The following is a 23,588-nucleotide window of genomic DNA, read 5'->3' as shown; positions in this document are numbered from 1 at the left end:
CTTCATCGTCATTATATCTGCACACTAACAATTCTAATTTGGGTAGTAATGGTGGTGGTGGTGTTATTAGTCACTTGGTTGGTGGTAGTGGTGGTGGTGGTGGCGGCGGTAATGGTGTTGCTGTGGGTCACCTACATTCCACGTCATCATCATCATGTGCAAATGCTTCCTCTTATTCCTCCTCATCATCATTATCTTCTTCTACTACTACTACTACAACTGCTACTAGTACAACTACTAACAATCATAACAATTGTACCGTGTCCAGTTGTGCCACGTCCATTTGTCCGAATTTAACATCTGTCTCCATCTCCTCCTCCTCTACTTGTACTTCTTCAACGTATTTGTACAATAGTTATCTACTTCGCAATAATGGTTCCAATTATTTAAACAGCAATACGACCAGTGACGTTGTCGCCTCCACTTCAGCATCCGCCTCCGCCAATAATGCATTATCATCGTCGCAGCAGCACCAGCATAATCATCATCAGCATCAACATCATCATCATTCAACAGGAACATCATCAACGACGACGACGAATAATGATCCACAACAGATGACCAATAGTAGCAGCAATAATTTGATGAATTACAACAGCCATCATAACTGTGATTATCATCATGAAAATAATCAGGTTAGTAGGCGTGGCAAACAATAGGTCCCGCCCTCAAGCGTCAATATCCTTGCCATTTATTACTTACTTTTTAATCTCGATTATTTCTAATCAAAATTTTTTGATATTTCAGAATGGTTTAGAAGATTCACCCAGACGACATAGTTCCATGGATCAACTATTAGGTCTTCTCAATGATATGGGTACATCACCACGCACTAGAAGTCTCAGTGATGGTGGCATGCAAGAAGATGAAGATGACCGTAAGTAATTTTTTGAAAGAAATTGGATTTCTTAAAATTTTGCATGGTTATTTGAGACCATGTTAGGTTAGCTTAGGTATTAGGTATATGGGTCCTATATAATTATGGACCGATACGGACCCATTTTTGCATGGTAGTTATAGGACGTATACTAAAATCGCGTACCAAGTTGCGACTGGATTGGATGAAATTTGCTCCTCCAAGTGGAGGATATATATAAATATGAACCGATATCGGCCAATTCAAAAGTAGTTCGAGCGTGAGCGGACCTTGCGAGATGGGTTCAGAATTTCAGCAAGAACCAGACACCAATATTGCCATGTGTTACAAACGGAATTACAAAGTTAGTACGTCCCCCCCCCTTCCTATGGTGGAGAGTAGAAAAAATTGTCTAACCGTTTGTTGGACGGTCTCTTTCTTCCGGTGCTATGGTTGATGGCGGCCGGACTCTGAGAATAGTATTAACCTCGTAGCTTCTCACCGCTTCAGTTATCGAATTCGCATAAATCCTTCTCAGATCTTCTTGGCAGACCTGGTAACTTCCCTGATGTAGAGGCTCTTTTGTGTAACGCTGGATATCGCACAGTGTTCTGACAGGCCTGTGTGTTATTCCACTTTTCTAACTGCAATGATGAGTTCAGACAAATAACAAATGAGACTAGTTTGGTGCCGACATTGTTGCGCCATTGATGCTAATATTCAACTGCCGCGTATTTCTGCTGTCCATGTAGGAAAAAGTGTGGCTAAGAAGTTGGTAGCGGATATCCTCAGTCAAATAGCTGGTAATATGAGCAAGCTAGATGTTTAACCGATCCCACGCGTTATTACAGGGATGCCATGATTATATCAGGTGGGGTTGGGATAGAAGTTATCTTTCCACAATGGGGGAACTCCCTGTGTCAGCCTACGATACTTCGACCTACTATCTCCAAATTCCACGTACGACTTGCACACGCGCAGATAATTAGGAACCCAACGTTTGCTTTTCGATGTCCTCGAACAGTTTGGCATGGTTGACCATATCGAATCCCTTCGATAGGTCAAGTGCCACGAAGAACGTTCTGTGACACAACTTAGACTTGTTGACAGCTAGAAATTTCTCCACAAGACTGGGGAAAAATAGTACTCGAGTGTGTTGGCTACTGGTGATACAACAGAGACCGGTCTGTACCAATCACCATTCCTCGAGTCTTTGCCTGACTTCAGTAGTGGAATCACCCTACCCATTTTCCAGACATCGTGTATAATGACGGATACCATGAACAAATCGAGAGGCCTGGTCAAGTACTCAACTCCCAGTATTCCCAGATTATTCCCGTCGGAGATTAGCACATTTAATGAATTTTCCATGTTGTTGTTGATGTGGCCCCTGGGAATTTAGGTATGAAAAACAAATAGGGAAAATAGAAGACAAAACAAACAAATTATTAAGGTTGGACTTTTAGTCTTCTACATCCTGTTCGTGGAAGCGAGCTGTCTCTACTGAATGAGTCCATAGTGAAGTAGTTGTCAGGTATATTGGCTTGGCAGGACACGCGAAGAGATGTCTCGTCACAATTCTGACAAACATCTTGAATTGCCGGGTCAAGAAGTGAGAGGTACACGCAAAGAAAAAAAACGTTTGGAAAACGTGTACCGAAAACGTTTTTCTTTTGTTAGAGTTTTTTGAATTGCTTCGAAAATTTTAAACTTTTATCACCAAAAAAATTCGTTTGTTACAAAATTTTTATTTTTTCAATAAAAAAAGTTATTTTTGAAAAACAACACAGTCCATTTCGTTTATATCAAACACTGTTCTTTTCTGACTTTAGGTCTTTAATAAGACACATTTTACAGTTCAAAATTTAATATACTACAATGTAATGTTGAACATTTTTTCGGAATCTTCCGAACATATCTGAAATATATGTAAAAAAAAAACAAAAAAAAAACTTTGGCCGAAGCAGGGATCGAACCCATGACCCTTGGCATGCAAGTCGGACGTAGCAACCACTGCTCCACGGTCCCAAACTAAATGGTTGTTTCTGTTAAATAAACTTTGTTTATTCGGTTTGTGGGCGCCGCAAGCTATGCTATATAAATATAACTTATATGGATATTTATCTATTGATGACCATAACAGGTACATAGCTCAGTGGTTAGTGTGTTGGCTTACAAAGTGCATGGTCCGCGGTTCGATTCTCCGTCCAGGCGAAAGGTAAAAAAATTTTAAAAATCTATAAAATCGTATAATTTCTTCTACATTGTTTGTATTACAAGAAAAAGGTGTTAAGAACTAAAAAACCTCGTGGATGTGAGAAAGATGTGAGGGAAAATGCAATTAGCAAGAAAACAATGTTTTTTTTTTTTTTTTTTTTTTTGAGTTTGTCTTTATGAAATTGTTTTTACATCCTGGAAAAGAATAAACGTTTATCACAAAAAGTATAAACTTTTCTTCCAAATACACTTCCTTACAGCGAAAAGCAAATGAGAAACGAATTTTGCTTGTCTAAAATTTCGTTTGGGAGGAAAGAATTATTTTTTTGCGTGTAACTATTCAAGTACGTGGAGATGCCCGATTTTAGCTGAGATAGCACCGATCTGGTTTCTCGTGATGGTGTCTTCCCCCCAGCACAACGCTGCACTGGTAGGAATCTATAGACTTCTAAACCGCTACTGTGTGTGCCGCCTCAATGCCGTCTTTATTCCCTCATCACTTGACATCGCCGATCAAGTGGTCTTTTTACTGAATATCTTTCCTAAAATCAAACCGAATGGGTTTGTCTCTTTTGGTTGGTACCCTCCTGGATTTGACATTGTTTGGGTGGTTTATTCCTCTGCACTTTATCAGGCGCTGTTGGTTGAGGAGGGAGTCCAAACGAGGGCCTCATAATCAATAAGGCGGGACCAATAGACTCATAGGTCTTTGTTCGTCTTGAATTGCCAGGTCCAGAAGGGAGAGGAAGCTATTCAAGTACCTGGCGATGCCCGATTTTAGCTGAGATAGCACCGATCTGGTTTCTCGTGATGTTGTCTTACCCCAGCACAACGCTGCACTGGTAGGAATCTATAGACTTCTGAATCCCTGCCGTGTGTGCCTCCCTCAATGCCGTCTTTATTCCTTCATCACTGACATCGCCTATCAAGTGGTTTATTGACTGAATATCTTTCCTAAAATCAAACCGAATGGGCTTGTCTCTTTCGATTGGTAACCTCCTGGATTTGACATTGTTTGGGTGGTTTATCCCTCTGCACTTAATCAGGCGTTGTTGGGTGAGGAGGGAGCCCAAAAGAGGGCCTCATAATCGATAAGGGGACGACCAACAGACTCATAGATCTTTTGTTTCGTCTCTTTATATTTAAATTTTCGTTATTTTCATATTTCGTGATTGGAGATAAAAAATATTTTTTTCTGTGAGCTGAATTTTCGTAAGTCTCTCAGTACTGCGCGTAAAATTTCCGAGTAGTTCATAAGCAGGAGTGTGGAGTCTTAATTTGCAGTTCCTGCACTTATAGAAGAAATGAGAATTCCAAGCCAATAGTCCGATAAGGGCTTTTCCAAATCCGAATTGCCGGGCCTCACGCTTGACACCTGTCATCAGATTTTGTACAGCCACCTTGTCCACCTTCTTCGCAGAAAGCCAGTTTGTCTTGAACTGCTGCTCGTCCTTAGCAGTTTTTTGGTCTTCTTTAGGTTCCGCTTGACAATAGCCCATTATTTCTCAATTGGGCGGAGCTCTGGCGTGTTGGGAGGGTTCTTGTCCTTGGGAACCACCTGCACGTTGTTGGCGGCGTACCACTCCATTTTTACCGTAATGGCAAGATGCCAAATCCGGCCAAAACAGTACGGAACAACCGTGTTTCTTCAGGAAAGGCAGCAGACGTTTATTCAAACACTCTTTCACGTAAATTTCTTGGTTGACAGTCCCGGAAGCTATGAAAATGCTGCTTTTCAAGCCACAGGTACAGATGGCTTGCCAAACCAGATATTTGTTTGCGAACTTTGACAGTTTTATGTGCTTGAAAATATCTGCTACCTTTCCCCTTCCTTTTGCCGTATAAAACTCCTGTTCCGGAAGCTGCTTGTAGTCGGCTTTGACGTAGGTTTCGTCAGTATCGTCGTGTACAGCCTCCGGGATCGCGCTTTCGCCGTCGTATTTTGTTTATCATCGCGATTTAGAGTCACTACCTTCTTGTAAGTCGATAGTCCGGCTCGTTTTTTGGCTCGATGCACGGTTGTAGACGATACACCCAGCTTATATGCGGCATCTCGGAGAGAGAGGTTAGGGGTTTGCTTGAAACTACCGGCAACTCTCTTTGTCGTCTCAGCGGCTTTCGGTTTTCGATTTCCCCCCGATCCAGACTTCCTGGCTGTCGACAAACGTTCCCCAAACACTTTAATTACATTTGTAACGGTTGATTTGGCAACTTTTAGCGATTTTGCCAGCTGTGCGTGCGAGTAGCTCGGATTTTCGCGATGCGCGAGCAAAATTTTGATACGCTGCTCTTCTTGCTTGGACGGCATTTTGACAACTGAAGAGTGAATTCCAAAATCAAAATAGGAGCAACATTCTACACACACACACCTTCAAAATGAGGGGTGTTCAGGTTTTTTAAATGCAAAATTGAAAGAAATACGTCAAGTTTATATTGACCAAATTTGGACCGTATCAACCTTTAGCATACCCGCCTTGCATATAAATTGTCATGGGTTCAGTCCTAGTTTCGAAGACTAAAAAGATTTTCAGGGGTTCCTTCGGCAAAATAAAAGAGAAGCTCTCTCCACTATGCTATCACAATGGTCTGAAATAACTGTGACTAACCTAGCCTAACCATCACCTATCTAAGTTAAATTTAATTTTTTTATCTCTCTTATTTTCAGTTGAGAAGGAAGCCCAACCTGATTTACTGAATAATACACCTCCTGTGCCTCCCAAACGTTCCCACAGACGACGTCACACACCTCCTCGACCCATATCGAATGGCCTGCCACCCACACCCAAAGTTCATATGGGAGCTTGTTTTTCCAAAATTTTCAATGGTTGTCCCCTACGTGTCCATTGCACTGCCTCATGGATCCATCCGGAGACAAGAGATCAGCATTTACTCATTGGAGCCGAGGAGGGTATATTCAATTTGAATATGAACGAACTACATGACGCTGCCATCGATCAACTATTCCCACGCCGTACAACATGGTTGTATGTGATCAAAGATGTCCTCATGAGTCTATCGGGTAAATCGTGCCAATTGTATCGCCACGATCTCATCGCCCTGCATTCGAAGCAAACACATCGATTCTCGATGCATATGAATAAGATACCGGAGAGGCTGGTGCCGCGCAAATTTGCCCTCACCACCAAAGTACCCGACACCAAAGGTTGTACGCAATGTTGTGTCACACGCAATCCCTACAATGGCTACAAGTATTTGTGTGGAGCAACGCCCAATGGCATCTTCCTAATGCAATGGTATGATCCATTGAATAAATTTATGCTCTTGAAGCAATGCGAGTGGCCGGCCACTAGCATACTGGGTGGTGGTCACGGCTGTGTGCAGAATGGTCGTACACCAGTTTTCGAGATGATAATAACGCCCGAACTGGAATACCCCATAGTGTGTACGGGAGTGCGAAAAGCGGTGAATGGTTGTCTCAAGCTGGAGTTGATCAACATGAACAGTGGTATAGATTTTACTATATGCTTTGGAATTGTATCTAAATGTGTGCTTTTCTATTTTGTTCTTTCCTTTCTCCCTCCCTATTTCTTCATTGCTTTTTTTGGTTGTGTTTCTTTTGTGTTTTTGTGTTGTATTATTGATTTTCCATTCCTTATATATCCTTTGTTCCTTTTCGTTTCGTTATCTATAAACTTCTACAACTTCCCAATGGCTATACTATCACTCCCTTTGTTGCCAAATATCCTGCTCAAATCCTATAGGTGCCAGTTGGTTCCATTCGGACGATCTGGAATATGATGCCATGGCTACTATGGTGCCACGCCGGGAACTCCTTAAAGTGGTAAAGGTGCATCAAGTGGAAAAAGATGCAATTATTGTGTGTTATGGAAATGTGATACAAGTGGTTACACTTCAAGGTAACCCAAAACAGCATAAGAAAATGGTCTCCCAGTTGAATTTCGACTTCACTGTGGATAGTATAGGTGAGTATTCAATATCGAATCCAATGAACCCCGATATCTAATTTGGTTTTGTTTTTCTATCGTTTTTAGTTTGTTTACCCGATAGTGTTTTAGCATTCCACAAGCACGGCATGCAGGGCAAGTCGCTGCGTAACGGTGAAATAACGCAAGAAATCAAGGATATGAGCCGAACATATCGTCTACTTGGAAGTGATAAGTAAGTTTTATAACCTTCGTATGTTTTATTTTCGTTCATTTAAATATCAAGTAAATCAAGGAAAGAATGAGACGATTATTTTTCAGAGAATCGTACACCCAAAGAAAAAATACTCTCCTCCGGAACGAAATTTTAGACAAACGAAATTCCCATGTTTGCTTATCTAAATTCTTGATTAGGGACATGCAATTTATGTAAAGGAATAACATAAACCGGATATATGGCTTCCACGGTTAGTTGTTAGTAAAAGTAGCCGCGAAAATAAAGTTTTCAACTCGAAAACGGAACATAGTCATGGTTACAACAGTTGGTAGAATTCTACCAAAAATGGTAGAGGTTTTACTGGTTGGTAGATTGGTACCAAACCAAAAAAAAAATTAAACATATAATTTTAAGTAAATTTTCTACAGAAATACAATTTTGAGAAAATTTTCTATAGAAATAAAATATTGACGAAATTGTCTATAGAAATAAACTTTTGAAAAATTTTTCTACAGAAATTAAATGTTGACAAAATTTTCTATATAAATAAAATTTTGGTAAAATTTTTCTATTAATAAAAAATATAAATAAAATTTTGAAAAAATTTTCTATAGAAATAAAATTTTGACAAAATTTTCTATAGAAATAAAATTTTGACAAAATTTTCTACACAAATAAAATTTTGACAAAATTTTCTATAAAAATAAAATTTTGTTACAATTTTCTATAGAAATAAAATTTTGACAAAATTTTCTATAGAAATAAAATTTTGAGAAATTTTTGTATAGAAATAAAATTTGACAAAATTTTCTATAGACATAAAATTTTGACAAAAATTTTTTTATAGAAATACAACTTTAACATTTTCCATAGAAATAAAATTTTGACAAAATTTTCTATAATAATAAAATATTGTCAAAATTTTCTATAGAATTAAAATTTCTGTTTTCTTTTTTATTGTCGGTTTGTACTTCAATCATATTTGTTGTGTTGATATCAGCTTTAAAACCATTGCGTTGACTAAACTACAAGAGTAGCTTAACCAGCAGAGAAAAAAATGTTTGTCAAATTTATTGGGACAAAGCCCTATAGACTGCAAGATGGTTGGATGGATGCACGTTTCGGAATTACCACATTCCTCATTAGCAAGTAGAGCAGCAAAACTATCAACCAATTGTCAGAATAAATTCGGGTAGTTCACTAAAGCCAAAGTGAAGCACACTAACTAATTAAATGTAGACAAAATGTTCTATATAAATAAAATTTTAACAAAATTTCGTCTAGAAATAAAATTTTTACAAAATTTTCTCTAGAAATAAAATTTTGACAAAATTTTCTCTAGAAATAAAATGTTCACAAAATTTTCTATAGAAATAAAATTTTGAGAAAATTTTCTGTAGAAATAAAGTTTTAGATAATATCCTATAGAAATAAAAATTAAAGAAAATTTTTATTAAAAAAAATTTAACAAAATTTTATATAGAAATAAAATGTTGACAAAATTTTCTATAGACATAAAATTTTGACAAAATTTTCTATAGAAATAAAATTTTCACAAAATTTTCTATAATAATAAAATTTTGTCAAAATTTTCTATAGAATTAAAATTTCTTTTTTGTTTTTTATTGTTGGTTTGTACTTCAATCATATTTGTTGATTTGATATCAGCTTTAAAACCATTGCGTTGACTAAACTACAAGAATAGCTTAACCAACAGAGAAAAAAATGTTTGTCAAATTTATTGGGACAAAGCCCTATAGACTGCAAGATGGTTGGATGTACAGCTGTTTCGGAATTACCACATTCCTCATTAGCAAGTAGAGCAGCAAAACTATCAACCAATTGTCAGAATAAATTCGGGTAGTTCACTAAAGCCAAAGTGAAGCACACTAACTAATTAAATGTAGACAAGATTTTCTATATAAATAAAATTTTAACAAAATTTCCTCTAGAAATAAAATTTTTACAAAATTTTCTCTTTTCTCTAATGTTGACAAAATTTTCTATAGACATAAAATTTTGACAAAATTTTCTATAGAAATAAAATTTTGACAAAATTTTCTATAATAACAAAATTTTGTCAAAATTTTCTATAGAATTAAAATTTCTTTTTTGTTTTTTATTGTTGGTTTGTACTTCAATCATATTTGTTGTTTTGATATCAGCTTTAAAACCATTGCGTTGACTAAACTACAAGAGTAGCTTAACCAACAGAGGAAAAAAATGTTTGTCAAATTTATTGGGACAAAAATTTTCTATAGAAATAAAGTTTTAGATTATTTTCTATAGAAATAAAAATTAAAGAAAATTTTCTATTAAAAAAATTAACAAAATTTTCTATATAAATAACATTTTGGCAAAATTTTTTTTGTTAATAAAAAATAAAATTTTGACAAAATTTTCTATAGAAACAAAATTTGACAAAATTTTCTATACAAATAAAATTTTGACAAAACTTTCTATAGAAATAAAAATTTGCCAAAATTTTCTCCAGAAATAAAATTTGACAAAATTTTCTCTAGAAATAAAATTTTCTATAGGAATAAAATTTTGAGAAAATTTTCTATAGAAATAAAATTTTAGAAAATTTTCTATAGAAATAAAAATTAAAGAAATTTTTCTATTAAAAACAATTTTGACAAAATTTTTTAAAGAAATAAAATTTTGAGAAAATTATCTATAGTAATGAAATTTTGACAAAAATTTCTATAGAAATAAAATTTTGAAAAAATTTCTCTAGAGTTAAAATGATGAGAAAATTTTCTATAGAAATAAAATTTTGAGAAAATTTTCTCTAGAAATAAAATGTTCACAAAATTTTCTATAGAAATACAATTTTGACAAAATGTTCTACACAAATAAAATTTTGACAAAATTTTCTATAAAAATAAAATTTTGATAAAATTTTCTATAGAAATAAAATTTTGACAAAATTTTCTATAGAAATAAAATGTTGACAAAATTTTCTATAGAGCGACCCTTGGCCGTTATGGAGGTCCATACCAAGATGTAAATTTTCAGTTGGCCCCTTTGGCAAGTGTACCCGATAATTTTGTTTGAGAAACGGCTCAATTTGGAATGGCTTCTCATCGGAGAAAACCAAATTCAGTAACTGGCTACTTTCGTGGAAGGTCTTTCCAGCCTAACTTGTTTTTTGTGCATCGGTGAGCTTTTGCACTTTTTGGAACTTCAATGGATTTATTCCAAGCTCAGTTTTCAATATATGTTGTTCTCGCGATATATTCTGCTCACGTGTAGGTTTTTTATCAATGTGACGTGGATTTCGATAAAATCTGGCCTTCATTCTTCGTATAATTTCTGGTGTTGTTACCTTTTTTACGACGCGATACAACACTGCAGGAACTTCGGTAACAAACAATGTCTTTGAATACACCCGAAGACATTGCTCGTTACAAATTATATTTTTAACAAAGTTGAACGATGTATATAGAGGAATTATATTCAAACATATTCTGATTTTTGTTCAATTTAAATTTCATTGTCAAAAATTGACTATTTTTATCTAATGGAATGTAGCATCCATGCTCATGAAGCAATGCGAGTGTTCGGCCACTGGGTGGAGGTCACGGCTGTGTGCAGAATGGTCGTACACCACTTTTCTAGATGATAATAACGCCCGAACTGGAATACACCATAGTGTGTACGGGAGTGCGAAAGGCGGTGAATGGTTGTCTCAAAGTAACGATCAATGTCGTTGAATACACCCAAAGACATTGCTCGTTATCACGGTTTCTGAAAAAACATTCTTTAGTCAAATTATATTTTTAACAAAATTGAACGACTTTTATTGAGGAATTATATTCAATCATATTCTGATTTTTGTTCAATTTAAATTTTAATGTTAAAAATGTACTATTTTTTTATCTAATGGAATGTAGCATCCATGTCTTTTTGCCGTTGTATTTATTTGTTTATTTTAAGGCCGGTATTAAGTTTGCTTTATCGCGCAAAAATAGCCATTTTTCACGGTTACTTTTAGTGGCTAAACACGAACTTAATACCCACCTCTAGTTAGTAAAGATTTATTTTTTGACATTTGAATATTGATTTGAATCAAAACTAATTTATATTCTATTTTGCAGGGTTGTTGCGTTAGAAAGTCAATTGTTACGTACTGGATCCTTGGGCAGTGAGGAAGGACATGATCTTTACATACTAGCCGGACATGAGGCTAGCTATTAAAGACGATATTGATTTGTTTCGAACAAACAAATAAATGGAATGCTTATATTTAGTATTACTAAACTAGAAATGCTAACATAAAAACCTTCAAAAGCAAAAGGAAGAAAAATAAAACACAAGAATTCAACAAATAAATTTTGAACATAGTAATTTGTAAAAACAAAAAAAAAATAAAGGCAATTGAACTAAATCTACAAAAAAAAAATAAAATTCACAACTCCAAAAGAATAGAAACAACAGAAAATCATATGCTAAATTTAGAATTTAAAATTGAAGAATATAAGAACAAAATAAATAAAACAAAATTTTAGAATGTTTCTTGTAAAATTCTAAAGATATTTTCACAAAATGCAAAAATTACAAAAAAATGCAAATCTATGAAAAAATAAAAATAAAGTTATATATATAGAAAACCAGCTTGCATTCTAGCTCTTCCATTCTCAGTTTACCCCTAAACGTTTTTGGGGTATTGGATTTTAGAGTTAGGCTAAGTGAGTTTATATAGAAGACTAGAAGTTTGATAATTATATTTTAAATTACTATAATTATTATTATTACTATTTTATTTTTTAATTTTATGTTAAAAAATCGATAGAAAAAAACAATAAAACCATTTATGTAATTTATAAATAATTTAAAATTATCTAAGTAATTATAAAATAGTTACCAATAAATACAAACTACAAACAGAAACAAACTGAAGCGTAAGCATCCAATAAATCTATTTTTAATCTAACTCAGTGTATATTGATTGTATTTAATAAAGGTATAAAGAAAACTCCAACTACACCAACAATAATAACAACAAAACCCGAAAATCTAATATTATTATCTAATCTAACACATTTTCTTTTAATTACAAAAAAAATGTATTTTTTCTCTGTATTGTTTTTTTTTTTTTTCTACAAATAATTCTTTTCTACAATATATATATATATTGCAAACTCATACGTTTATAAAATGTTCTGTATTTTTTTGTTTTCTTCTTCTTCTAGACTTTTTGTTCTTTCCTTGTATGTATTAGTATTTAATATTTAGCATTAAACAAAGTGATTTATTATAATAATAATTAAAATTTATATTAAAGTAATACAATAAAAAAAATGTAAAAATTCAAAAACACATTACTATTAAAAAATCTACACAATACAAAATCCCTTCCATAAACAAAATTCTTAAAGTCCATTCCAACATTAAGAGCTATTGCAAAATATATATCGAAACATAGACTTTAAAATTTAATTTTAAACACACTTTCCACAAAAAATTCTAGTAGCGTTATCCATTGGGCCACTTAATGCTATCCATTTTTTGTGCTTTTACATTACCAGTTTGCCTATTTGTGTCATAATGCAAATATACTTTTAGACTCAAATTGTATCTCTTCTAAAAATTTAGTTCATGCTTTATGTGTTTCTTATAGGAAAGAAATATAAATATTCTGTAACAGAGCATCAAGGTATTTTCACAATGATGAGCATTTATATAAAGAGGCATGAATCATATCCCACTCCAAAAACACAAAAAATATTTTTTATCTTCAATCACGAAATTAATTGATCCAATTAGTTTTTTAATTGAAATGTCTTCAATCACAAATGATAGTATCAATTAAAAAATTAATTGAAAGTCAATTAAAAAATTAATTGATCCAATTAAAAAATAAATTGATACTATTAATTTTTGTGATTTATTTTTGTTTCAATTAAAAAATTTGTTAAATCAATTAAATTTTTAATACTCAATTAAGACTTTAATTGGAAAAATGTTCGTGAATTTTTTTTCTGTGAATGCATTGATGTTGCATTTCTGAGTTTTTCAAAAGCTTCTCTTGCTGATAAAAAGAAGATGACTAAGTGGTATCACTGTAATAAGCGTTAAAGCAAAGCAGAAGCGAGTCTAGAGACATTATTATGCTAAGGGTTTGTATTCCCACCTTTATAGAGGATCGTAAGTTATATACCAATCTCGATCTATAATCGACAATTTTTCAAATGTGTTTAATTCCTCTGAGCGAAATTAGTGACATTTCTGAATATGTAAACGCTTCTATCAGAGGCTGCTATTCTAGGTGGGCCTACTAGGTTAGGTTAGGTTGCAGAGGATGACATCAATTTTTGTGTTGAAATTGATGTCCACTTGGACCAGTATAGGTCCATTGTGATTCCTTGATGTGATCTTTCCCATCTTCTTCCTACCGATGCGGTCCGCTTTGTCCCAGAGCTTTCTCCTGCTCGTTCTCTTTGAAAGAAATCTCAGAACAACCCACCAGAGGCCCTGATGAATTCAAGTATGTTCCTTAAGCTGAGCCTGAGTGAGAGCCTGAAAGAAAAATGAGCCCAGTATCTTGTTTCTTCTAAAGGATAAAGCTGGACACTGGCACAGGAAGTCGTACGAGTCCTCCATAACTTCCGGGTCCAGGCACTATCTACAGATATCATCGTCTTTAAGTCCTATTCTTACCATGTGTTTCCCAAGTGTGTTATGTCCTGTTATGATACCAATCAGTGGCCGCAATTCTTCTCTGTTCATCGACATCAAAATTTCGCAATTCCTACGTTACTTTTCGTCCCATATCAACTTGGTTTGCTCGCAACCATCCGAAGAAACCCAGCGTCTTCGCCATAGTTTGTCATATTTGACCTCTATCCTGTAATGATAAGAAGATAGTGGAGGAAAAACGTCCGCTACACACAAAAAAAATTTCACGAAATATTTTCCAATTAAAATTTTAATTGAGTTTTAAAAAATATTCAATTAAAAATTTTATTGATTCAACAAATTTTTTAATTGAAACAAAAATCAATCACAAAAATAATAGTATCAATTAATATTTTAATTGGATCAATTAACTTTTTAATTGACCTTCAATTAATTTTTTAATTGATACTATCATTTCTGTGATTGAAGACATTTCAATGTAAAATTAATTGGATCAATTAATTTCGTGATTGAATCTGAAAAAAAATTTTTTGTGTGTAGGACATTATTCGTTCCACGAGCGCCATCCTTAGCCAGCACATCCGCTTCCTCATTTCCTATTATCCCATAGTACGCAGGTACCCAGCACAGAGTTATATTATGCTGTTCAGTGAGAACCTTGAGTTCTCTATGACAGCGGCTGACTACCTTATGCGCTTTACCGACATCAGTTATTCCGGACGGAATGTGGGTGTTTGTAAAGAATCTTACAGTGTGTCGGATCGATAGGACTTGTCGGCGATGACTAAAAAATCGGTAAATGTGTTATCGATCCCATAAACATGCAGCAGTATCGATTATTTATTTATTTATTTATTAATCCACAAAGTAATACAAAAGCCCTAGGGCCAAAAATGCCTTCGAACTTAACTTATAATGTGCACAATATATGGGATATGTTCGACACGAGCACTGTCGTCCGGAATAAATGATAGTCTGTAAAGCGCATTAGACCTAATGTCAGCACTGCACAATGCCTTTATAGCTGCCTGACTGTCGATGAAGAAGCTGATATCGCTTCTGAATTACGGCCTCATCAACAGCGACTCAGCAGCCTTTGTGATCGCAGAAATCTCAGACTGAAAAATATTGCAATCACTATCCAGCGTGTAAGACTCCATTATTTCTAGTTCACTACAATAGATTTCGCTGCCCGTTCCTTCCTCCATCTTTGACCCGTCCGTATACATGTTCAGGGTTCAGGGTTGGCCTACTAATAAATTTCTTTGGGTGTAAAGTGACATGCACAGTTACCACGGTTGGTAGAATTCTACCAAAAATGGTACATTTTTTTACTGTTTGGTAATAATGTTTGGTAAAATTCTTGATGTTTTGATAAATTTTGCAAAATATTCCTCACAACCTAAGATGTACTTAAGAAATTTTCTACGGTGCTACAACTTTGTCTAGGTATACAATTTTGGCAAAATTTTGTCTAGGAATAAAATTTTGACAAAATGTTGTCTAAGTATAAAATGTAAACAAAATTTTGTCTAGGAATAGCATTTTGACAAAAATGTTGAAAAATTTTTCTATAGGAATACAAATTTGAAAAAATTTTCTATATAGGAATAAAAATTTAAAAAAAAATGGCTACACCCAAAGAAATGTGTTAGTAGAAACAACAGAAAAGTCTGCTAAAACAACAAAAAGTATGCCGAAAAAGGGAAAGTAGTCACTGTTTGCTGAAATAGGCAACAATGCCTGCTATTTTTTTTAGCTCGATTACACTAAAACATGTATTAGTTTGGCTGAACAAATAAAAATGTCAACTTAGGGCTATCGTAACACAATTTAAACAATATTTTATGAATAGCTATAGTATTTACCCAAAAATCTGAATATTTATCAAACTGAGGCATAACAGCCAACAAAATGCTTGCTGATCGCAGTTAGGAGCTTGTAAGCATATTACAGTGCAAAAATATAAAAAAACTACGTTTGGTTCTTAAATATGCTTTGTAACCCAAAAATTTTATGATTTGTTGTTCGTTAGACCCTGAAGTATAAAAGCCGACATCGACTGCTGTTTTTAGCAGACATTTTTCTATGAGTGTATATTGGAAAACAATTTTGACAAAATTTTGTCTAGGAATAAAATTTTGACACAATTGTGTCGAGGTATAAAATTTTGACAAAATTTGTTTAGGTATAAAATAATGACAAAATTCCTATAGAAAATTTGGACAAAATTTCCAATAGAAATAAAATTTTGACAAAAAGTAAAATAATAAATCTATTCTTTGGAAGAAATTTTATTTTTCATTAAACCACAAATATTGTATCAAGAACATGAAAAATAAGACTTTTTTGTTTAGTAGATTTTTGGTAACATTTTTATTCAAATTTTGGTAGATTATTTTTGGCTTGAGTGGCAACCGTGGTGACATGCCGTTAGGATGCATATTAATAGCGGGTGGGTGAAGAAAAAACATTCAGCCCTATGCCATTGTTTGTATGTATTAATTCCAACATCAAACGAGGGTATTGATGTGATTCTTACGTCGAAAAAGGCATATATTTTTGTCATCGTATTGGATAAATGATCGCCTAAAAGTATGCATCATCTCAGAGTAGATTCATTTGAGATTTGCCCCTTTAATTGTTAACTTGTCTATAAAGCAATTTTTTAACAAATATAAAATGTATATACATAAAATAAAATAAAAACTAAGATGTAATTAAATGTGTTTCGTAATTGCGAAAGTATGCACCTATTGACTGTCTCTCAATTAGTAATATTTCTGTATGTTAAAATGGACAATGTCATTTTAAATATATTAGATTTCTAATAAAATAAATGATCATTTCATTAGAAATCGGGGATAGTCAAAAAATGGGAAATGTTATTTTCACTTGCTTTTAATATATTGAGTAAGTATGGTCCCATATAAACTTATCTCCAGAATTCACTTGTTGAAAATATAACCGGTGAATTTTCGAACGATTCGTTGAAATTAAACACGCCGCCCAACATTAAAGAGATTCAAATAGGTCCCATATAAACTGATCTCGAGATTTGACTATGCAGCAAAACAAAATTGGTAGCAAAAAAACCAATGAAAATTTTCTTTTTTGGTTCCCGAAGTGGTGCAAACTTGGCTCAGAAGCGATGAATTTTTCCAGGGCTTGTCATAGGGCGGAAGTCATCTTTTTTAAGTATCCGCAGCATTGATTTGAAAAGGGGGAAAACTTTTTCGACTTTTATATTTACGTAAAACTCTTTTTGAATAATACTAGCCTATATTTTGTCACATATTTTACGTTTGTCGGAAAATGTCTAATATGTATTTTCTTTTAATTTGAAGTTCATCTTCATCGTTGGAGGAACTTTTTGGAAAATCTGCCAAAAATTCTACCTACCAGTAATAAAATCTACCAGTTTTAGAGAATTCTGCTACCTTGATAATAACGCGTACGTACACAGAAAAGAGTCTGTTGTAAAACTGATGCTAAAATGAACTAATATTTATTGCAAATTCATTGTGTTTTAGTTTATTTTTAAAATTTTGTAAGAAATTTTCCCCAGCCCAACGATTTTTTTCTTTATTCCAAGTATGTCTCGAAAATTTTATGAACTAAATGGCAGTGAAATTTCAATGACTAAAACAGAAGAAGTTTTTCGTACACTTCTCAAAAATAATAAGAATGAACTACAGCGTCGTTAAAATGGGAATGATCTGGGGCCAAATCACCGCAATCGAAATCGAGTACTTCGTCATCGTAATGTAGTTTACGCGGATCACAGCAGTCATTATCGAATTGTTTCTACTCGAAGTTGAACACGATAGGTAGCATGCTATCGAAAACGAAGTGTGTAGTGATTTTTGAGCAGAAAAATGGTAAACAAAAAGAAACAAGACGTTGGTGAAAATGTAAGTATTATTCTATTTTGGCAAAATACATTTGAGAAAATATAATATTAGTTGCGTTTAGGGAAACGGATAAAAGAAAGGAATGCTCAGTTGCCGCTTCAAAAAACTTATTTTTCAAGAAAATATTTAAAACTTCTTTTGGCAGACGAAAACGTCTTTTAAAGCTATGGATGTTAAAAACACAATTAGTTAAAAGCACTCACTTCAAAATAGAATCACTTACTCTACTTCAGGCAATGCTAAATGACGAATATTTTTCCTTATTAATGCCACTTTGTACTCATCCTCTGTATCCGATTCAAAATATATTTTTACACATATATTTTAACACACAATAACAATAATTAACAATTTAATTTCTCAGAAATAATATATTTTGATCACAAAAACTTATTTTAAAATTCTCTTTCGCTTCCAATTTCTTATTACCATATGTTTACAAGCAATGTAAAAAAAAGTAGTAGACGAAATAAATTACGATTGAATGCGGTGATCCAAAAATTTTCTGCGATCGAAATGTTTCTCTATACGAAACAGAACTCGATGACGTATGCGGCGATTTGGCCCCTGGCGCCTAAGATTTGTTTTCATTATTGTTAGTTCATTTTTTCTTTTCGAGAAAAATGCATTTCGTAAGTGGTAATTAAAAATCCAAAAATGTCGGAAAATTTTCGTTAATTTAATGAATCTCAAAATTTAGTTAAATTTTCCTACGAGATAGTTCATTTTTTCCATAATGTAGTTTACTTTTTTCTGCGTATATCGAGAATAACACCCATGTTCCGATATCCACTATTCACGTCAAATCCACGAACGTGAAAATTTGGTGTTCTTAATTCCACGCTCTTTTTTGAACTTTTCTGTAACCAGCTGGGTTGCACAAATCACCCAAAAATTCACTAAGGCGAAAATCAAAATAAGTGGAATCAATAGACTTATTATAATTTATTATTTTTTTAATTAAAAATGACGCAGTTTTAATAAAACTCATGTATTAAATATAAAACATTTCAAATTTTTTTAACCGGAAATACACCCGTCTTGGACATAATTCAACTTTCACCAAGAAAATAGTGGAATTGATTCACATTCGCCTGGAAGTGGATTTGGGAACATGGGCATAAAATATTCGTATTAAAATCCAATTTTTAAGAGTACTGCTCCTTGGCTTATTGTCCAACATTTATCAGCCTTTTTATGTAGAACTGCCAATTTTGGGGTATCTGGTGAATAGACATATTTTCCTCTTAAGCGGATAACTTTTAAAACCCTGGATCTGATCCAGTCATATGTAATTGCTAGGTTATATACTGGGGAGCCACCATGGTGCAATGTTTGGGTGGATTCGATCGCATTTTCGATCTAACACTAAAAAGTTTTTCAGCGACGGTTTATCCCCTCTCAGTAATGGTGGTGAGATTTCTGAGTGTATCAAAGCTTCTCTAAATGGTTACAAAGGAGGTCACTTGTCAATGAGCTTAACATGGAATCTAGCAGCACTCATTGCTAAGAAAAAAAGTTCACCACTTGGGTATCACAATCAGGGTTACCATTTTGGTCCGTTCGGACCAAAATTGGTCAAATAAAAATGATTAATTTTTAAATTTGGTCCGATGGTCGGCCAAATGGAATTTGTTTGATTTTGGTCCATTCTCGTCAAATCGGTATTTTTTCAAAATTTTCTATAGAAATAAAATTTTGACAAAATTTTCTATAGAAATAAAATTTTGACAAAATGTTCTATAGAAATAAAATTTTGACAAAATTTTCTATAGAAATAAAATATTGATAAAAGTTTCTGTTTGCCGAAATTTTGTACAGAAATAAACCTAAAAGAAATTTTGTATAGGAAGAACATTTTGTAAAAATTGTATCTATATATATAAAATTCAATCTATGTTTGTTTGTATGTTCCGAGTTGGCTCCGAAACGGCAGAACCGATTTACTTGAAACTTTCAGAGATCGTAGGGGACGTTCATGTGGTGAAAATAGGGTACCTCATTTTTTGACACCTGGGCGCGAAGGGGGACCTCCCCTCTGTCGGACTTTTTGAAAATTGGACCAAAGTTGACCGATTTGCTTGAAATTTTCATTGAAAATTGGGGTTGGCATCTAGACAAAGATCCGCTACTTTTTTTTCGATATTTGGCAGCGGAGGGGGGGGCCTCCCCTTTGTTCGACTTTTTTAAAGTACAGTGAAAAAACTAAAATTCTCTAAATTATCTGAGATTTACAGAGAACATGTGGTGAGGTTATGGAATTAATATGGGGTACCTGATGATTTCATATGTGGATGGGGAGGGGGACCTCCCCCTTGCCCTACTTTTTAAACTTGGAACAAAATTATGCGATTTGCTTGAAATTTTCATTGAATGTTGGGGTTGGCATCTAGACAAAAATCCGCTACATTATTTTTCGGTATTTGGTCGGGGAGGGTGACCTCCCCTTTGCCGATTTTTTTTGTTTTTTTTTTTTAAGTACACACAAAACTAAACTCCCCCGACTGAAATTTTACGGAAAAAATGGGTTATGAAATTTTTATCAGGTTCCTAATTTAAAAAAAAAAATAAAAGGGCATAGGGAGGCATCCGCTTCTCTTAAGTACATACAGAGAAATAATTAAACTTTACCGAGTTACTTGAGGACTGGGGAGAGGTTACGATATTAATAGTTGATACCTGATTTTGTGATATTTGGACGGAAGAGAGGCCGCCCCTTTAGGCTTATAATTTGCTTGACATTTTCTGGGACGTTTACAAAAGATACGCTACATCACTTTTCGATATTTGGTCGGGGAGTAGGTCCTCCTCTATTTAAGTTTTCTTGAAATTTACAAAAGCAGTGGGGGAAGGTTATGAACGAAGAGGCAACCTTCCTTGCCCCACACTTGAAGGAAAGTTTTAAGAATTTTCAGGGAAGGTTAGGGGTGCTATTCACTACGGTGTTTGTCTATATTGTATCGGGGAAAGTGACGTCCCTTTAAAACAATAGAGCAAAATTTAAACATCGCCGATCTACTTGAAATTTACAGAGAACGTGGGAGGAGGTAATTAAATTTATACATGATTTTTAAATTAGTATATGATTTTTCGAGATCTGGTTGGGGAAGGGGAACATTGAAATAAACTTTGTCGATTTACTTCGATAGAATTTATAGGGACCATTGAGTAGTTGCGTAATTAATATAGTGTACGTGATAGTCCGATATCAGGTCGGAGTGGTGCGAAGGTGGGGAGAGGGTTCCCTTTTGTCCGTTTTTTTTCTTAAATTGAAAGTGGAGGGTTGTCCGTAAATAGGAACTCGGTACATAATTTTATGATTTTTGCACAGGCTTCTGCCAGACTTCTTTTTAGTAAAGAACTTAAATTTACATGAAATTGGTAGCCAACGTAGAGGGTGCATCATTTTCCAACATTTTAGCAAATGTTAATGTCGTAAAATTTTTTACTACTTTTGCTTTTTCCGATTTATTGGATAATATAGTGCTTAATTTGCAGATATGTTGAGGAAAAGGATACCTTTCCCTGACAAACCACACTTAAAATTCACAAGAAATATAGAAGTTTGTTCAACTACTTGAATACAGAACATTATTAAAAAAATTTGGAGGAAAGGGTACACCCTCTCCGCCGTATTTGTACCTATAAACGAAAAATCAAGAAGTCCGATTTGTTTAAAAGAATTCAAATCTTTTCGAATTTGTTTTCAGCACGAAGGATATAGTTGACTAAGTTAACGCAAAATGTTCCTCCAAATACGCTTCGGAAGGCGCAGCGAAGCGGGCCGGGTTACGCTAGTATAGAAATAAAATTTTGCGAGTAGACATAACATTTTGGCTAAATTTTTTATAAAAATGAAATTTTGACAAAATTTTCTATAGAAATAAAAAATTTGGCTAAATTTTCTATAGAAATGAAATTTTGACAAAATTTTCTATGGAATTAAAATTTGGACAAAATTTTCTAATGAGCTAAAATTCCAAATTAAATTAATATCATTTAAAAGTTAAAATAATTCCAAAATTTTACTTTGATAGAAAGTTTTTCCAAATTGTTATTTGTATTCAAAATTTTTATTTTTATTTATTTCTCTAGAAAGTTTTGTCAAAATTTTATTTTTGTAGAAAATTTTGTAAAATGTTCGTCCAATAAAAAAAATTTGTCAAAATTTTATTTCTATAGAAAATTTTGTCAAAACTTTATTTCTATAGAAAATTTTAGCAAAATTTTATTTCTATAGAAATTTTTGTCAAAATTTTATTTTGTAATGTTTAAATAATATTCATAGTCTCGTCTTTGGCACAGCCCCATCGACATTTGGTAATTTTATTCATGTCCAAATCTGTCTTTTATATGCTCTCAAATATGAAGGTTTATCACTTTCTGTAATAATTAGTCAAAAGCTATCATGTTGGAGAACAAGTAAACTAAAGAGTTATGAAACAATAAAAGTCCAAAACTTCATAGAGGGACCTTTCCATCCAACGGAATATTAACATAAGATCCGTAAAGCTTCTAGGGGAAATTTTATTATGTCTTCTATCAGCTAGTTTTAATGTTCTTTCCCGGAAGTTTATATTAAACTTTTGAGATAGTGCTGATATGGCTCCGACCAAATTTTCAAAACAATTTATTATAAGGCTCGTATTATGTTTGATTTTCCTATCATAACTTGAAATTGCAAGTATAAAAATATACATAAATACACTTGTATTCTTATCAAATTTTACCAAAACATGGATGGAAAAGTTCCAACGCCCCAAATTGCGTAATATTGCTTCTTTTGAAAATAATTAATAAAAGAAATTTAATTCCGAAGTCAGTCCGTAAACCAAAGTATAATTATAAATATATAGACTTTCTCCAAAATATTTTCATAAACACAACTTATTTGATATAAAAAATATAAAATTTTTATTATGATATAAAATGTTTTTTATTTTTTATTATTATTATTTTTTTTTTTATTAAAAAATATTTTTCGGGCATTAAGTGTAACGGAAAATTGTTTTTTGTCAAAATTATACAAGTTACGAAAAGAAATGTATTTTAAACAAAAGTATACAAAGAGCAACACATATATTTTTCTTATTAAATATCGAAAAAAAAGAATATAAAAATTTTATAAATAAAAGTTTAATAAAATAGCTCCTAAGGAATCACTTACACCACCTTAAAACTAAAAAACAACCAAAATCAAACTCTTGCAACAAAACAATACCTAAAGAAAAGTAATAGATTTAAATAATCAAGAATAAGGAATACAATTTTTTAAAATATATGTAATTGTTAAACAAACGCAAAAGATCTGAATGTATAAACATTGAAAAATTGCAAAATTATATTTAAAAATAAAAATCACACAAAATGAGACACACTCTCTCTACAGAAATCCTCCATATATGTCCTGTTATTGCAAAATTGAAATACAAACGAAAAGCAAAAAATTGTTTAAAAATTGACATGACACAAAAGGAAATAAATAAACTATAAAGGAAATACACCAAATTTAAATGTAATATATTACAAAGAAAGTAGCTGCGAAAATAGTAAATAAAAAAGAATTTTACACAAACTTACAACAAACAAATAAAGAAAAATATTCTCACAAAATTCCCCCCCACACATTTTATGAAATTGTTGCAAACAAATTTCCAAAAAACCTAAATTAATAATTAATAACGTAAAAATAATACAAAAATATATTTGAGAAATTCACTATCACCGATATGAATTAAATTTAACAAATTTAGCAATTAGTTACTAAAAAAAAACAAAAATAACAAATTCGAGGAAAATAGAATATTGAACCCAACATTTATGGTGAACATTTA

At 33.0% G+C, this 23,588-nt stretch overlaps 1 protein-coding gene across 14 annotated transcripts in view; it reads left to right on the top strand.

The window, feature by feature from the left end:
- The window catches only part of hppy (MAP4K3-like protein hppy), a 654,429-nt gene extending 642,896 nt beyond the window's left edge, over nt 1-11,533 (top strand). For 10 of the 14 annotated variants that reach the window (XM_075313445.1, XM_075313442.1, XM_075313444.1 and 7 more), the window contains 6 exons: nt 395-635; nt 748-877; nt 5,739-6,539; nt 6,796-7,017; nt 7,087-7,213; nt 11,299-11,533. In XM_075313445.1, the coding sequence (XP_075169560.1) occupies nt 395-635; nt 748-877; nt 5,739-6,539; nt 6,796-7,017; nt 7,087-7,213; nt 11,299-11,398 (1,621 nt within the window). In that variant the 3' untranslated portion in view covers nt 11,399-11,533. Of the gene's footprint in view, nt 1-394; nt 636-744; nt 878-5,738; nt 6,540-6,795; nt 7,018-7,086; nt 7,214-11,298 lie in introns of all 14 variants that reach the window. The other 4 variants (XM_075313439.1, XM_075313447.1, XM_075313446.1 and 1 more) reach the window with 2 other exon arrangements.
- Nucleotides 11,534-23,588: the final 12,055 nt, after the last annotated feature.

This window comes from Haematobia irritans, chromosome 5 (assembly GCF_050003625.1).
Source record: "Haematobia irritans isolate KBUSLIRL chromosome 5, ASM5000362v1, whole genome shotgun sequence".
NCBI lineage: Eukaryota > Metazoa > Arthropoda > Insecta > Diptera > Muscidae > Haematobia > Haematobia irritans.
The sequence above is the reverse complement of the archived record's forward strand: the minus strand, read 5'-3'. Positions and strand labels throughout refer to the sequence as shown.